An 18,144-nucleotide genomic window follows, 5' to 3' on the forward strand; every position below is an offset into this window, starting at 1 on the left:
GAATTGCATTTTACCTGAATAATTGATTGGATTTGTACATAAATGGTAATTCCATTGCATTCGTTATGTGAGGTTTTTTCTCTCTGTTATTGCTGCCCACCAGCGCCCACCCTTCACTGTTTACTTGTGGGCACAGTTTTTTACTCCCACCTAATTAACGTTAACCTCCCGGCAGCATTTCTTTCACAAATTAATCTGAAAGGATTATATCCAAACAATAACAGACATATGTGCTGAAGGAAATTTGGCTGCAATAGTGACAGGCAGACAATACTTTGTTATTATTAATCTATTACTATACTGTCAATGATGACAGAGCTGTGTGCAATTTACTTCAGTAAAATGTTAAATATTATGTTCATGCCATGAGCACACACCTATGCACAATGAATGCAGATACAGAATCAAGCACATCATGCACTGTAAGAAGAAGAGAGATGTGCGCGCTAAAATTAAAAAGTACCACAAGGAAGGTGCTTCTCATCAAAAGACCGCTCATTTACTGGAATGTAAGCTAATTCGGAGGAAAGTAGTAGTGGTATATGAATATTAATATAGTTAAATCATGCTACATTGTGATTGGACCACAATTCAAAATACTACCGCTAATGCAGCGATGATTGGATAGGTGCGTCGTGTGGGCGTGTTCACCGCTTTAACCTTAAAAAACAGCAACAAACTTTCTTTGGCCAGACGTGTCAGTTTGTTGTGCAAATTGGTCTTTCTGGGAAGCGCATCTGTCTACAGCAACTTGCTCTGTGTTGGATATTTTGAAAACTGAAGATTCTTCACGGATTAAATTCGAAATGGACATAACCTTGAACTAAATCTACACAACTGTTTTTACTTCGGATACATTCAATTTATAAAAATGTTGGACAAACGTAGTGTTGAGCTGCAATTGGATCAGGAGGATGTCAAAGAAAAAAGCGGTAAGAATTTGGAGGTGCCAGTGCCATATGTTTTTCATTTAATGGCTCATTATGTCTCATTAATGTATGGTTCACGTTTGACTGGAATATCAAGGTTGATCAAGAAAGGAGGTATAGCCAGTATATATTTGCTTTCACAACAAGCAAGACACATACCTAGTAATGACACAATGTAGTGGACATAGAGACAGTTTCTTACATAGCCTACCTACATTACCTACATTCATTACAGCTTTGACTATGTTTTGATGTATGTTATTTGACACCACAGGTAAAGAGTCCTTTGAGAAGCATTACCAATTCGGTGCGCTTCTTGGAAGTGGTGGATTTGGGTCCGTCTTTGCTGGTCAACGCATCTCAGATGGTCTGCAGGTACTTACAGCAAAATATTGTATTTCATTTTTTTCTTTCAAGTGACGAGAAAATAGTCAATTAATGACAATAACAAAAATTCAAAACGTGTTTTTAGACTAATTTAAAAAAAAATGGATATATGAACACTTGTTTTTTATCCTTAGGTGGCAATTAAGCAAGTTTCAAGTGACAGAGTGCAGCAATGGGCGCGATTGGTAAGTTTAAAAAAACTTTATATGATTTAAGATGTGCGTTTATGTCTTGTTGGGGCTTCTGACAATTGTATTTTTTTTGTGGTTACCATTCTTGTACACCTGACAGTCTTGTCATGTGTGGAAACAAAAAGCGGGTATTTCGTGCCCTCTGCTGGAAATCGAAGAGAAACCACATGTTGTTTTTTCATAACCATGACGTAGTTGTAATATTGTGGAAATTACGTGGTAGGGTTTTTCCTATTTTTTTTTTGAGGAACTTAATATCAGTACTTACCCTGTCTGGACCAAAAAACAAATGTCAATATATGTAAAAAAAAAAAATACTATTTTTATTCTCATGTGTTTTAGGAACAAGTATATTGATGCTGACCTACTCTTAATAAGACTAACCCTCCCTCTGTCTCTCTCTGCCAACAGCCAGATGGACCCAACCTGGTACCCATGGAGATAGCCCTGCTCTTACAGCTGGGGGGTGGTGCAGGGGCAGGACCCTGGCACCATGGGGTGATCAGGATGCTGGACTGGTTTGAGGTGCCAGGACAGGGATTCCTCATCGTGTTCGAAAGACCACAACCCAGTCAGGACCTCTTTGACTTCATCACAGAGCGGGGAGCCCTGGACGAGCCACTTGCACAAAGGTATATGACTGTTTCAAGTCAGTAGACTTATTTCACTCACAGGTTGATCATCTCCACTAAGTTTCCATGTTTGGGAGGCTGCTGGATTTTCGGTGCTCATTAATGTGATTTTATATTATATTCTAATTAAGGCTTCTTTTTCCAGGTTCATGCTCCAGATAGTGGAAGCGCTGCAGTTCTGTCAAGCACAGGGGATCGTTCATAGGGATGTGAAGGATGAGAACATTTTAGTCGACACTCGGACAGGAGATGTTAAGATCATTGACTTTGGCTCCGGTGCTCTGCTCAAAGACACTGCTTACACAGAATTTGAGGGTGAGTGAAAAACACTACTTATGATATCCATATGTACCCGTCTAAACTTATTTTAGAAGTATTGATGACTCATTTTTTTTGTTAGTAATATAACCATCTCTTTCTCTCACTAGGCACCAGAGTGTACAGTCCTCCTGAGTGGATCCAACATCAACACTATCATGCCCGGTCTCTGACTGTCTGGTCACTTGGAGTGCTTCTCTTCGACATGGTTTGCGGGGACATCCCCTTCGAGAGGGACAGAGACATTGTGCAGGCCACGCCAAGTTTCACCAAGCGCATTTCAAAAGGTACATTACTACATAGGCCTATTCTTACTATCTGACAACATTTCTAGGGCAATGACAGAACAAATTATGGATTTCATTTCTAAATACAATTCATCATGACTGAAAATCCCCCCCCCCCCCTCCACAGAGTGCCAGTCTTTGGTTCGTTGGTGCCTTGCCTACAGACCAGAAGATCGGCCAAGCTTAGAAGAGATTTTACTCCATCCCTGGATGGAGTCATCTAACGACAGTGGAGACTTGCATGGGGATCACAACTCTTTGCCAAGCCAGTCAAGCCTATGATTCCTGGATACTATTGGGTGGCTAAAGAAACTTCAGATGCCTTTTAAGATCACACTTATCTTATATTCTCTGTGCTTAACTTATCAAGTCCCCCTATGGAAAGCTATTTATTTATCATTTTGTGGTGTTGCAATACTATTTTATTTTAATTTGACAAGTATTATACAAAAAATTATGCACTAATGTACTACCTTAGTACAAAGAAATGTATCACACACTTATCTTGAGCCAAGGCAAACTATATCTAAATTATCTTCACAAGTGTTAGAAAACAGCACATTCCATAGTAATATAGACCATATTGGGAAGAGATATGTATGCTTTATTTAAAAAAAAAAAAAAAATCATTTATGGGTATTTATTTCAATTACTATTTATTTATCTTTAGGGTTGGACTTTCTGTTTACATCAGTTATACTGGAGGCATGTCGAAGTTTCTGATGCCATTTGATTCTATTATTTAATGTGATTTGGTTGAGATCACATACTTTTCCATGTGAAGACCTGGTTTTACAGGTTATTTAAGTTACCTCGTTTCAAGAGGAATAGAGGACTACAAAACAACAGTAATCCGGAGCACTATGGATATCTTAAATTTTCCATGGATTTTGTCCTGATGGTTTGGTAGTGACACAGGCAAGGTAACATCTCTATGGACACGCAAGTCAGGCTCATACGCCTCATACAATGGACTTATTCGCTGGAGCTGAGTAGTCTTGGGAATGGGACATTGACACTGTTTTCTCTGCAAAATAATATTTACATATTATTTTGGAACTTTAACGCATTTAGAATGTCAAATAGTATCCAGGATGTAATACTATCCTTCAGGATTGACCTTTAGAATGTCTGTGTAATTTTTTGTGATGGGCAGGCCTCCAAGGGTTTGTCAACACCACAGCAATGAATCATCCAAGAATGTGTCCAATCCAGAAACTAAACTGGGTGATCTTTATCTGGGAGGGAAGTTAAAATCTGTGCTTCCATTTTCCTTCCTAGGACGTATGTTCTTGTTTTCTGTGGAGTTTGAAGGTTTACCTGAAGTAAATGCCTCAGTGTTTTAACCAGTGACTGTTGTTCAAGGCAATAGACAACGTTCAAAACTGGGTGATTTTGACTTTTGTGTTATTTATTTACTTTTGTTCTATTGTTGCAAGTGGAACCCACATGACCAATTGTATGTATGTATATATGTTGTTGTTTAAATGTTGGTGAGACTTCATCATATGCCTTAATCTAAATCCTACCTTAATGATGGGACTGTAATGACAAACATTTTCTCATTCATGACTCAATTTACCCAATGGAAGAGTTAATACATTGAAATCTTGTCATGAAAATTGGATTTAAAAAAAACATAGTTCTTAACAATTAAGTGGAATTATCATTGACATAATCATAGTCAATGAGCTGAGGTAGCATAGTCATATTTGTTGTAAATACTTATGTATTGTTTTATACACTGTCAGTTGTCACAAATCTCTTTACATTAAATGAGAATTTCAGGAGACACATTCTGTCAAATTCTTGATTCTTAAGTGTACATAAAGGCTGTCAATGTTTATCTGTACTGTTTGGTTTTCATTAATCATGATTTCACAAGATTAGACTTCACTCATTTAGAGTGCCTTTGTGACAAGTCAAACACGTGTAGGAAGGATAGGCCTCCATTTAAAGGGCTTGATAGCAGTTGGAAGTTTGAACCATCACTTAGTTGTTATATCAAAACGAATGACAACATCACTCATAAACAGGCAAAGGGGTGTCCCTGACAAAAAAAGATTACCGTTTTGAAACTGCAGTAATGGCAGTCGACTATGGTATTTTGGACACAGTAATTGCAGAATAACTGCAGTGTACTGCAGTTATAATGCACTGTAACTGCAGTTACACTGCAAAACTACTGCATTATATACAACTGCGGGATCATACTGCAGTTATACTGCTCTGTAACTGCGGTTACAATGCAAAATTACAGCAGTAAAAAAAACTATGGGATCATATTGCAGTTAAACTGCACTGACTGCAATATTTTTTTGTAAAAGGCAAGGCAACCACAGGGCAGAATGGTTTAGTACCTCGCCCTGTGGGCAAGCACCAGTACTGTGTGTGAAAGGAAGTTATGTGACTGTTGGTTGACACTTATGGGTCCATTAGGGGATACATTTTAAGATCCCAGTCTGTCCTGGCTGTACAATGATCAACCAACCCTATACAGCACATCAAACTTGATTTCTCTCATCAAAGACAGGCGGACCATTAGTTGATACTTTCTTTCACAGCTCGAGTGCAATGCTGCCGTAGCCTATAATTTGAGTCTGGCGTAATCGTTTTAAGCTAATGTTGAAATACAGTAGTCGTCTTTATGGTCTGCAGAAGATGAGGACAATAATGGCGGTTAATTGGCGAGTTCGTTTTGTTTGCATCGACGGGATTTGCACATTTTAGACCATTCCATTGGTCCTATCAGTACCACCGAACGACGGAGAGGCTGTCCCTCAACTCAACAACCAATAGGATCATCTGCACTGGAAGCTCGGGGGTTTTGTGAATGTGCCAGCGAACAAGGAAATGATTGTGAAGTAAAAACGAAAAACAACACATCAGTGTTTTAATCGTAACGTGGAATGGCTCAGCTAGTGGGGTTGGGAATCCTAGCACTCGTTGTCAGTTGACGTGTGAAAGGGGCTGCAACAGCAATTGGATGCAAGCTAGCTACCAGTGCTAAATTAGCTAACATTAGGTGAAAGTCAAAGGCAAGGAATTAGCTCACTGGCTAGGTGACAACACATTCCAGTTCACATAACGTCAATGCCAACATGGCAGGGAGCAACAACAACGGCCAAGGGACAGGAGTTGGAGAGGAGAAGACAGCCTCTCCTAGACAGAGTGAAGGTACAACTATATTTTGTTCAGCTGCTCGTTAGCATGATATTTAGCAGACTGTACTGTGTTGATTTGCTATCCATGTTAGCTCATTTAGCTAACGTTAGCGAACTAACTATACAGCTACAGCAGTGTCAGTGGCTCGTATCTAGCTATTTTAAAATAGCTACCTAGTTCATTAATAAAGTATCCAGGCAGAGGATATGGCCTATTATTCAGCGTATATATATGTGTGTGTGTGACTCTGAAAGTTGCATTCAAAACGTTAGCTATAGCCTCTTTCATGCATTGAGCCTGTGTGTGTTGTAACTTTGGTGATGTGGAACTTGTCTTTCTCTTTTTTTACAGCCAGGTGAGGGTGGGGTCAGAAACTCCTCACACCTGTTTGAATTAACTGCGCCTTAATGTAACTAATATGAATCAACCAACCATACAAGTCAGATAACTAGTAGGAACATGTGAAAAGAGTAGTCCTTTATCGTACAGTAGGCAGATATTAATAATTGTAAACTGGGTAGTTCGAGCCCTGAATGCTAATTGGCTGACAGCCGTGGTTTATCAGATCTTATACCAACGGGTATGACAAAGCATTTATTTTTATTGCTCTAATTACATTGGTAACTAGTTTATAATAGCAATAAGCCATCTTGGGGGTTTGTGGTATATGGCCAATATACCACGGCTAAATGCTGTATCCAGGCACTCCGAGTTGCGTCTTATGTAAGAACAGCCCTGAGCTGTAGTATATTGGCTGTATACCACACCCCCTCGGGCCTTATTACTTAAACAATGAACGGTTTAAATCAGCACAGTAGTTTATTATAATAATAATAATATGTTCTGTTTGCTTTTGAAAGTAAAAGTCAAATTTAAAACATTGGCATTGTTGAATTCAATTTCCATAATAGCAAGCTAGGACTGATGTTTTGGTTAGCTAAACTAGCAAGTCATTTTGTTTGGATACAAAGGCAACAACTGTAGCTATCTGGTAAACATGCCAGCTATCTACTTCAGTGCATGTTGAACACAGTTCTAGCGGCAAATGTGTTAAATTATAGCCATGGTATTTAAGTGATAATGCCTGAGAAGCCAGTGTTTGGAGGCTATATTGGCACGGGTGTTGTTACGCCTGAGATGGCAAACCGTACCAATATATCCTCCAAACACCGGATTCGAGGGCATTATCACTTTTATACAACATATTCAAATAACAATTGACATATTTTCATAAACGTTATTTGGATTAATATCTTCCTTCCACAAGTTATAGTCCCTATACATCTAGGGTTGCAACCCAAGCCGGCTGGTCGTTTGTTCTATCAGTTCAGTTGCCAGAGACGGGACCCACTCTTTTTGTTCTGCATCTATGGACGTGACCCAGTCGTCCATATTGGCTGGCAACGTTCTTATCCCTTGCTATCAAATAAACGTAACAATCCAAGTTTTGTCCTAACCACACCATATTCCTGCCGAGTTAGACAGCGGGCTGCCATTAGACCACGCATAACTTCTTAACACATAATCTACGACTGTTTACACAGCAGGAATATGGTGCAGTTTGGACAAAAGTTGGATTCAGATGTTTATTTTATTTACATTTTTTCATTTAAAATTGTACCCCCTTTTCTCCCCAATTTCGTGGTATCCAATTGTTAGTAATTACTATCTTGTCTCATCGCTACATCTCCTGTACTGGCTCGGGAGAGGTGAAGGTCGAAAGCCATGCGTCCTCCGAAACACAACCCAAACCAAGCTGCACTGCTTCTTAACACAGCGCGCATCCAACCCGGAAGCCAGCCGCACCAATGTGTCTGAGAAAACACCGTGCACCTGGCTACCTTGGTTAGCCTGCACTGCGCCCGGCCCGCCACAGGGGTCGCTGGTGCGCGATGAGACAAGGATATCCCTACCGGCCAAACCCTCCCTAACCCGGGACGACGCTAGGCCAATTGTGCATTGCCCCACGGACCTCCCGGTCGCGGCCGGCTGCGACAGAGCCTGGGCACGAACCCAGAGTCTCTGGTGGCACAGCTAGCGCTGCGATGCAGTGCCCTAGACCACTGCGTGACCCGGGAGGCCCAGATGTTTATTTGATAGCTAGGAACAACTTTACGTTATGTCTGATAAGTAAAATCCTTAGAGATTATACATATGGTTTTGTTGACAGGAAACTTTTTGGGGGGGTGACGACGGAGGGGTTCCAACCAATACACAGACTCCCAAAGTTGTCCCAAAGCTATGCTCTGCCTATGTCTTGTGAGAATAGATTTTCATCTGGTTCAACTGACTTGGATTTTCAGCTATGCAATGCAAAGTAGTCTAATGATGTCATCTGATGTTGTCTTCTTACTACAGTGAACAGAAAGCTGAAATACATCAGTTTGGCCATCCTTGTTGTCCAGAATGCCTCTCTCATCCTCAGCATTCGCTATGTCCGTACGCTGCCCGGTGATCGTTTCTTCACCACCTCTGCAGTGGTTATGGCAGAGGTGCTCAAAGTACTTACCTGCCTTCTCATCATTTTATTCCAGAGAAAAGGTAAGCCTCAATTATTGAACATTGAAACCCCCTAAGGTCGATGTCCGCGCCTGTACGGAAATTTAATTAGCATAATACAAAATCCCCAATAAAAATCTGCCCGTTTAAGCTCTAGATATGTTTGTTTTTGCATTTGATGCATCTAAATCCCCTACATCCGTCTGTACATCCGTCTGTCGCACTTGCCGGCAGAGCTGGAGCGGTGTTTGTCAGACCATGAGACATCACGAAAATCGGTGTTCTCATAATTGTCTGAACAGTTTGGCCTACAAACTATGGTGAACAGATGAGACTCTCAGGAACACAAAGGGTGTTCTCTGTTTTGCTCTACGACCCCCACAAGCGTCTTGAGACTCATCTGAAGTCGGTACAGCCGATCTGCCAACTTCTGTCTGAAGCGTCTGAACAGTTTGGGCTACAAAACTAATATGACGCCTCTGGGTAAAGGTGAGACTCACACATGTGCAGTGCATTCAGAAAGTATTCGGACCCCTTCCCCCTTTTCCACATGTTGTTATTTTACAGCCTTATTCTAACATGGATTAAACAATTATTAATCTACACACAATACCCTATAATGACAAAGCAAAAAGTGTTTTTTAAACATTTTTGCAAATGTATTAAAAATGAAAAGATACCTTATTACTACATAAGTCCCTTTGCTATGAGACTCGAAATTGAGTTAAGGTGAATCTTGTTTCCATTGATCGTCCTCCATTGATCATATTTCTACAACTTGATTAGAGTCCACCTGTGGTAAATTTAATTGATTGGACATGATTTGGAAAGGTCCCACAGTTGATAGTTTTTGCTCTGACGTGCACTAAGCCATGAGGTTGAAGGAATGGTCCGTAGATCTCAGACAGGATTGTGTCGAGTCACAGATTTGGGGAAGGGTACCAAAACATTTCTGCAGCATTGAAGGTCCCCAAGAACACAGTGGCCTCCCTCATTCTTAAATGGAAGAAGTTTGAAACCACCAAGATTCTTCCTAGAGCTGGCCGCCCGGCTAAACTGAGCAATCGGGGGAGAAGGGCCTTGGTCAGGGAGGTGACCAAGAAACAGATGGTCAGTCTGACAGAGCTAAATACTTCTCTGTGGAGATGGGAGAACATTCCAGATGCACAACCATCTCTGCAGCACTCCCCCAATCAGGTGTTTATGGTGGAGTGGCGAGACGAAAGCCACTCCTCATTAAAAGGCACATGACAGCCCCCTTTGAGTTTGCCAAAAGGCAGCTAAAGACTCTCAGACCATGAGAAACGAGATTCTCTGGTCTGATGAAACCAAGATTGAACTCTTTGGCCTGAATACCAAGTGTCACATCTGGAGGAAACCTGACACGATCTGTACGGTGAAGCATGGTGGTGGCAGCATCATGCTGTGTTTTATTTAGTTTTGCGGCAGGAACTGGGAGACTAGTCAGGATCGAGAGAAATATGAACGGAGAAAAGGAGAGATCCTTGTTGAAAACCTGCTCCAGAGCACTCAGGACCTCAGACTGGGGCAAAGGTTCACCTAACAACAGGATAACGACCCTAAGCACACAGCTAAGACAATGCAGGAGTGCCTTCGGGACAAGTCTCTGAATGTCCTTGACTGGCTCAGCTAGAGCCCGGACTTGAACCCGATCGAACATCTTTGGAGAGACTGGAAAATAGCTGTGCAGCGACGCTCCCCATCCAACCTGACAGGGCTTGAGAGGATCTGCAGAGAATGGAAAAAAACTCCCCAAATACAGGTGTGCCAAGCTTGTGGCGTCATACCCAAGAAGACTCAATGATGTAATCACTGCCAAAGGTGCTTCAACAAAGTACTGAGTAATTTCTCAAATTTACTTCAAGGGGTCTTAAAATTCTAAATCAAATAGCAAAATTATGCTTGGTTTGACCAGTATTAAACATTCCATATAGCTTACTAGAATGGGTTAATGTGTGTAATGGGGATTTTCGGTGGAACCAAGGAGCGAAGTCATTGTTAATATCAAACAGAAATGTTTTACAAAAATTCAGGGAGAACACCTCCAGAGCAGAAGCAAAGAACATGAATTGGAGACAGGCCCTTATTATTCTAATCAGTACCCAATGTTCTCCAAACATCAGCCTGAGAATCTTGTACAAAGTCAAAACAAAAGACAGTGACTTTGCCAGCTGCTGTAGAATCGGTGTTCATAATGTCATCAATACAATAATAATCAGTGTGTCCTGGGTCCTTGTACCTTCAGTAGCCCTGATGTCAATCACTATCAAACGACATAACAACCCATAACATTCGGTAACAATTCTGCTACTGACCATCAACCAGTACACAAATGAATATAGCCCTGGAAGCATTGTTAATTACTCTTAACTGAATATGAACTTTATTCAGCTTAAATATTTCCATTTACATTGTGTTTACTGCAGAAACATTTTGGCTTTGTTTTTTAAAGTTCAATACTTGGCTAATTTGTGTTGTCAATACACATGACCTACCTGCAAAATGTAAATGTGGTGGTCTGCATTTTCACCTGTCTCTTACAATCAACTCGCTCTCTCCCTCTCCCAGGAAACCTAAAGGAGTTTATTGTATTGCAGTACAACTCCATTGTCATCCAATACAAGGACACGCTTAAACTGGCTGTCCCAGCCCTCATCTATACCTTGCAGAACAACCTCCAGTATGTGGCTATCTCCAATTTACCCGCAGCTACTTTCCAGGTTAGTTGCTCTGGCTGCCTGGTAATGAGATATGTTTCTTCTAGCGTCGCATCCTTGATTATGATATCTCATAGCAAATCACTTTACCACAAGCATAAACCCTTTGAGTACCCCACAATAGCCTATAATGCCATTTTTTGTTTTGTTTCCCATACCCCCCTGTAAGTTAAAAAAAAATATATATATGTTATGATTTTAGTCTGCAATATGCAAAATGTATGTTGTTAAATGCTGTTTGGTTTAATGAATGTTGTGGTTATTTCTCCAGGTGACCTACCAGCTGAAAATTCTGACCACAGCTCTTTTCTCAGTGCTGATGCTGCGGAAGAGCCTATCACGGATTCAGTGGCTGTCCCTGCTCCTGCTGTTCGCTGGAGTTGCTATCGTACAGCTGGAGCAGGAAGGAAAACAGAAGGAGGAGACTACCGTCACTGGACCGAGCCAGAACTATGCCAAAGGACTGGTGGCAGTGATAGTGTCCTGCCTCTCCTCTGGCTTTGCTGGAGTGTACTTTGAGAAAATCCTTAAGGGCAGCTCAGCCTCTGTGTGGATGAGGAACATCCAGCTGGGCATATTTGGCACTCTACTAGGCCTGTTGGGCATGTGGTGGAACGATGGCCTTGCCATTGCAGAGAAGGGCTTCCTGTTTGGGTACACACCCATGGTGTGGGGCGTCATCTTTAACCAGGCTTTTGGGGGTTTACTGGTGGCGGTGGTAGTGAAGTACGCAGACAACATCCTGAAGGGCTTCGCCACTTCCTTTTCCATCATCGTCTCCACTGTCGTCTCTGTCTACCTCTTTGGGTTCCACGTGGACCTCCTCTTCACTCTGGGTGCTGGTCTGGTCATTGGAGCCGTCTATATGTATAGTCTGCCCAAAGCAGCTGCTCCCTCCCCGTCTACTGCTACCCTCTCCTCTTCCAGCCACAGTCTGGCCGACGGCGCTGGAGACTCGGAGACGGAAGCTTTCCTCCCAAAGTCAGTCCTGGTGAAATGAGCGCTCTGCAATCCTGTCTGTCCTTCTCTTCTTCCTTTCAAATCTCATTATTTTTCCATCTGGACTAAAACAAACTTTGCCTTCCATCTTTATCTTTCTGCTACTTATATTTAATTTGGGAACTTCATATCAATAGATTTTTTTGATACAAACGGAAGGGGTACGGCATCGCTGTATTTTAGTTCTGTAGATAGCCCAAGGTTGTTATTCCTCAGACTACCCATCAGTGTATTCTGCCTATAATGGAATGGGTAGCCAGAGATTTTAACTCCGTTTTCGTGCAGTAGTCTGCTAAGTTTCAATACTTTTTGAAAGCACAAGAGGGTGAAGTATGAAAACTTGTGATATTCTGTTCATGTTAATCATGCCTCTGGGAATATCTTTGCTTTCAATACTTAGTTCTCTACAGACCCCTCTTTGCCTTAAACAATGTATTTTTAATCAAAAGAAAGCCTTACCACATATCTAGATGACTTGCCAGAGGACTTAAAATACAGCTGCAACTTTAGTTGTTTTTTTAAAATTGAAGTTATGGTCTTCAAGAAACCTAGTTACTTGGATACAACTCTTTAGACAGAGAGTCTGGCCATTCTACCATAAAGGCCTGATTAGTGGAGTACTGCAGAGATGGTTGTCCATCTGAACTATAACGGAATATAGTTGAAAGACTTCCAATTGGCATGGCGACTTTATAAATGTCTATAAACCTAGAAACTGAAAAGGAGTTTGAGGTGTTCCGGAATTAATGTATTTCTGTCTGCTCTCGCTTGAGCTCCTCAGGTGTAGACCCAACTAATCGAATCCCATCCTAACAGCGCCTAAAATGGAGGCTAGTTTAGGGTGGGCCGGGCTAGTTTAGGGTGGGCCGGGCTAGTTTGGGCACCACCTGAGCTAATGGTCATGCTGTGCCTTTTCTCTTTCATTTGTACAGTAATGATATCATTTGTTGACAAAAGTTGAAAAATGCATAAATAATATCACATTTATAATTTCATTTTTTGCTTTGACTAATTGTGACAGGTTTGTGGAAATATGCTCATGCTCATATTTATACAAACTGTTCTCTGAGATGTCTTTTCTTTTTTTTTTTTAAATATCAACTGGAGTTGATGGAATGTTTTCATGTTTTTTGTCAAAATGGAAAGTGTTTGTCCCTGAGCAAAAAACACAGAGTAAACTGGACAAGTATCAAATGATAAAGCATTAGTTGTGGGTGTTTTTTTTTTTACACTCAAGTCTGCTTTATTATCATATTAAATTAAGGAGCTTTTCTCTTTAAATCGAAGTTAAATCCCAATGTTACCAGAGAATATTGAGCATACTTGCTTAGATTTTGCAAGAATGGTTTCTTTAAAATCATCAAGCTGACAAGGACAATATACTGTATTTTTAGGCAGCTAAAATTCTTTTTTGTCATGAATTGTTTTTAGTTTTTGTTTACTTTCAGGCTGTTGGTGTTAGATTGGGTTAAAAATTCAGATACAGCTGCTCATAGTCTTTTGACCTACAGCCAATTCATATCATTTAAAATGCATAAATAAGTAGGCCTGTATATAGAATTCTATCTTAAGTCTGGGTTAGTATCATTGACATTAAACAAATGAATTGATAGACTTATTAAAGCCAGTTTGAAAATGCTTTACAAATGGAATTCATAAGGGAGGTGATATTTCTCACAATTTGTTTTTCAGTGTGAAATATCAGGGGGAAAAACTAATTGATACAGTTTAGATCAAGAAAAGTATTTATCTGAAATTTGTTACTATGTTCATGACTTAGCTATTTCTGTACACTCTCAGACAAAAGCATATTTTATTTAGTCATCAACATTTTACTACAGTATCCCCAAGCCTTTTGGCCTCTGAGAAATGACCTGACCACCATATGCTGGAATAATTAATAATTACCTATTTAAGTTACCTAAGAAATAGTATCTGGTCTCAGTATGATGAGGTTATCGTTGTGTTCCTCCTCAGAAAGACTATTAGCAGCTGTTCAATATGGGATGAATTTGTCTGCGTTCATTGCCTTCAATGTTGACACAGAGCCACTGGCTTCTACTTGGTGTCTTATTGTCCCACATCACTGTTCAGCGTTGGATGCATTTATATCTGTGTGATATGAAATTAACTTATGAAGAAAAAGATAGTTATCATGGTTAGTTTGCACTTTTTATGAATGCCTCTGTACAAATAATACTTCTTTTAGTAAAACTTTTATAAAACTGGAGCTGGTTTCCATCCCTCTGGATTTTGTCTTAATTCATGTATACTGAACAAAAATATAAACGCAACATGCAACAATTTCAATGATTTTACTGAGTTACAGTTCATATAAGGAAACAAGTCAATTGAAATCAATTCATTAGGCTCTAATCTATGGATTTCACATGAATGGGCAGGGGCGCAGCCATGGGTGGGCCTGTGAGGGTGTAGGCCCACCCACTGGGGAGCCAGGCTTAGCCAATCAGAATTAGATTTTCCCCACAAAAAAGGCTTTATTACAGAAAGAAATGCTCCTCAGTTCCATCAGCTATCTGGGTGGCTGGTCTCAGATGATCCCGCAGGTGAAGAAGCTGGACGTGGAGGTCCTGGGCTGGCGTGGTTACATGTGATCTGTGGTTGTGAGGCCGGTTGGACAAACTGCCAAATTCAATAAAATTACGTTGGAGGCGGCTTATGGTAGAGAAAATAATTCAATTCTCTGGCAATAGCTCTGGTGGACATTCCTGCAGTCTGCCTTCTAAATGCACGCTCCCTCAACTTGAGATATCTGTTGTACGATGTTGTGTGACAAAACTGCGCATTTTAGAGTGGCCTTTTATTGTCCCCAGCACAAGCTGCACCTGTGGAATGATCATGCTGTGTAATCAGCTTCTTGATATGCCCCACATGTCAGATGGATGGATTATCTTGGCAAAGGAGAAATACTCACGAAGAGGGATAAAAACAAATTTGTGCACAAAATTTGAGAGAAAAAAGCTTTTTGTCTATATGGAACATTTCTGGGATCTTTTATTTCAGCTCATGAAACATGGGCCCAACACTTTACATGTTGCGTTTATAATTGTGTTTAGTATAATTGTAATGCAAGTACAAAATCCTGTGTCCCTTTATAAGTAGAGCTAACAAAATGTTAACATTGTAATATTACACTTGGTGCAGAGCACCACCAGGAGTGTTATCACCGTGATCCAGTGCACTATTGCATCCGTTTAAGTCATTAGGCCGTTCTTATCCCTGCATCTTTTTCCAACGAAGAATTATCGCCTGTAGTGACAGAGATGTCGAGAGATGCTATTGTCCATCAATGTTAAAAGACAACTATCCCAGTCAAACCAGTAACATCGGCTTGCCTACAATTTTTTCATGATAAACTGGGAGTGAGAGACAAGTGAATATCAGGGGAGGAAAAAATCAGGATAAACATCAGTCAACCATTTTTGTCGGAAATGATACAGTACACTGCCTTTAAGAGTTTTTGACTTACAGTACCTACTCATTCAAGGGTTTTTCTTTATTTTTACTATTTTCTACATTGTAGAATAATGGTGAAGACAAACTATGAATTAACACATGGAATCATGTAGTAACCAAAAGTGTTAAACAAATTAAAATATTTTAGATTCTTCAAAGTAGCCACCCTTTGCCTTGACAGTTTTCCACACACTCAGCCAGCTTCATGTGGAATGCTTTTCCAACAGTCTTGAAGGAGTTCCCACATATGCTGAGCACTTGATGGCTGCTTTTCCTTCAATCTGTGGTCCAACTCATCCCAAACCATCTCAAATGAGTTGAGGTCAGGTGATTGTGGAGGCCAGATCATCTGATACAGCACTCCATCACTCTCCTTCTTGGTAAAATAGCCCTTACACAGCCTGGAGGTGTGTTTTGGGTCATTGTCCTGTTGAAAAACAAATGATAGTAACCCTAAGTGCAAACCAGATGGGATGGCATATCGCTGCAGAATGCTGTGGTAGCCATGCTGGTTAAGTGTGCCTTGAATTCTAAATAAATCACACAGTCACCAGCAAATCACTATCACACCACCTCCATGTTAGGAACCACACATGCAGAGATCATCCGTTCACTGACTGCATCTCACAAAGACATGGTGGTTGGAACCAAAAATCTCCAATTTGGACTCATCAGACCAAAGGACAGATTTCCACCGGTCTAATGTCCATTGCTTGTGTTTCTTGGCCCAAGCAAGTCTCTTCTTATTGGTGCCCTTTAGTAGTGGTTTCTTTGCAGAAATTCAACCATGAAGGCCTGATTCACGCAGTCTCCTCTGAACAGTTGATGTTGAGGTGTCTGTTACTTGAACTCTGTGAAGCATTTATTTGGGCTGCAATTTCTGAGGCTGGTAAATAATGAACTTATCCTCTGCAGCAGAGGTAACGTCTACCTTTCCTGTGGCGGTCCTCATGAGAGCCAGTTTCATTGTAGCGCTTGATGGTTTTTGCGACTGCACTTGAAGAAACTTTCAAAGTTCTTGAAATATTCCTGATTTCCTGACCTCCATGTCTTAACGTAATGATTGACTGTAATTTCTCTTTGCTTATTAGAGCTGTTATTGCCATAATATGGACTTGGTCTTTTACCAAATAAGACTATCTTGTCACAACACAACTGAATGGCTCAAACGCATTAAGGAAAGAAATTCCACAAATTGACTTAACACGGCACATCTGTTAATTCTAATGAAAAACGGTGGCTAATTTGAAGAATCTCAAATATAAAATATATTTTGATTTGTTTAACACTTTTTTGGTTACTACATGATTCCATACGTATAAAGAAAACCCCTGGAATGAGTAGGTGTGTCCAAACTTTTGACTGGTACTGTATATATATTCAGTGTTTGAGCTTTTCGCTGCCCTATTTTCAGAGCGGTAAGATATACAGTTCTAAAGTTCTCCCTAGGGAGAATGTTTATTTTCACATTAGTTCATGTGAGACAATAACATGTTATTTTTTTTGATACGGTTGTTATAGTATTTGCTTAGGACAGAACAAAGATCTCTTCTTGAAAACAATATCTGACTGGTGCTTTGTGTTCCATTTTCTCTCTGTTCCTAGGGCCTCTGAAAAGGAAAAAGGATGCTAAGAAAGTGCTTCACGTCTGAAGGCATACCATGCCTGCATCTCATGCCAAAGTGATGTTGAAAGGAAAATTATTACAAATGCCTTCTATTAATTTAATTGAAATTCCTATACTAGCAGATCTGTTGGAGATGTTTGCCTCGGTTGCGAATGGGTATTGTATGAAGAGAATTACATTATCTTTTAATCATGCTTAGTTTACATGTAACAGATCAGGAGTTGAAACTTCCTTTGTAGAAAATATTTCCTTACACTGTTGCCTTACTATTTATCTATACAACATTAACATGAGTTCTTGTTAAAAAAATATTTTTCTGCTCCGTATCTACCCATTTACAACAAGTATTATTTAATCCCCATAAGATTGTTGAATAGTGTTTAATTATTAGTTGTATTATGTGTGTGATGCATTGAAACACTAATATCAGCCTTTAATGTAAATCTATCACGGCCTATATTTAACTTTTTTTTAAATGTTTGATGTGTTTGTTCAAAACCCAGCTAAGCAAAACTGAAAATGTGTTGAAAGTAAGGGCAGCAGGTAGCCTAGTCGTTTAGAGGGTTGGGCCAGTAACCGGAAGGTCGCTGGTTCGAATCTGTAGCCGATTAGGGGGGAATCTGTCGATGTGCCCTTGAGCAAGGCACTTAGCTCTAATTACTCCTATTAGTTGCTCTGGATAAGAGCATCTGCTAAATAAATGTATATGTGTTGACTTTTATTTGGGTTGAAGACAGTCCATGATCATTTGGCGCCCTCTACTGAACAATATTTATTATGTCAGCTTTGAATGTTTTTTATTTAACCTTTTATTTAAATAGGTAAGTCGGTGAAGAACAAATTCGTATTTACAATGACGGCCTACCAAAAGGCAAAAGGCCTCCTGCAGGGACGG

General features: G+C 40.3%; 2 protein-coding genes across 2 annotated transcripts; both read left to right on the forward strand.

The window, feature by feature from the left end:
• The first annotated feature begins 649 nt into the window (after nt 1-649).
• Nucleotides 650-4,588, forward strand: LOC139368921 (Pim-2 proto-oncogene, serine/threonine kinase). The gene is made up of 7 exons (XM_071108417.1): nt 650-932; nt 1,204-1,304; nt 1,451-1,501; nt 1,919-2,139; nt 2,285-2,454; nt 2,568-2,744; nt 2,872-4,588. The coding sequence occupies exons 1-7, from the start codon at nt 872-874 to the stop codon at nt 3,024-3,026; spliced, it is 936 nt and encodes a 311-aa protein (XP_070964518.1). The 5' UTR covers nt 650-871; the 3' UTR covers nt 3,027-4,588.
• Nucleotides 4,589-5,539: 951 nt separating this feature from the next.
• On the forward strand, nt 5,540-17,970 carry LOC139368922 (solute carrier family 35 member 2). Its single transcript, XM_071108418.1, has 5 exons — nt 5,540-5,921; nt 8,268-8,450; nt 10,998-11,149; nt 11,418-12,127; nt 17,228-17,970. Exons 1-5 carry the CDS (start codon nt 5,846-5,848, stop codon nt 17,253-17,255), a joined length of 1,149 nt encoding a protein of 382 aa, XP_070964519.1. The 5' UTR covers nt 5,540-5,845; the 3' UTR covers nt 17,256-17,970.
• Nucleotides 17,971-18,144: the final 174 nt, after the last annotated feature.

The sequence above is a fragment of the Oncorhynchus clarkii genome, chromosome 16 (assembly GCF_045791955.1).
Source record: "Oncorhynchus clarkii lewisi isolate Uvic-CL-2024 chromosome 16, UVic_Ocla_1.0, whole genome shotgun sequence".
In the NCBI taxonomy this organism is placed as follows: domain Eukaryota; kingdom Metazoa; phylum Chordata; class Actinopteri; order Salmoniformes; family Salmonidae; genus Oncorhynchus; species Oncorhynchus clarkii.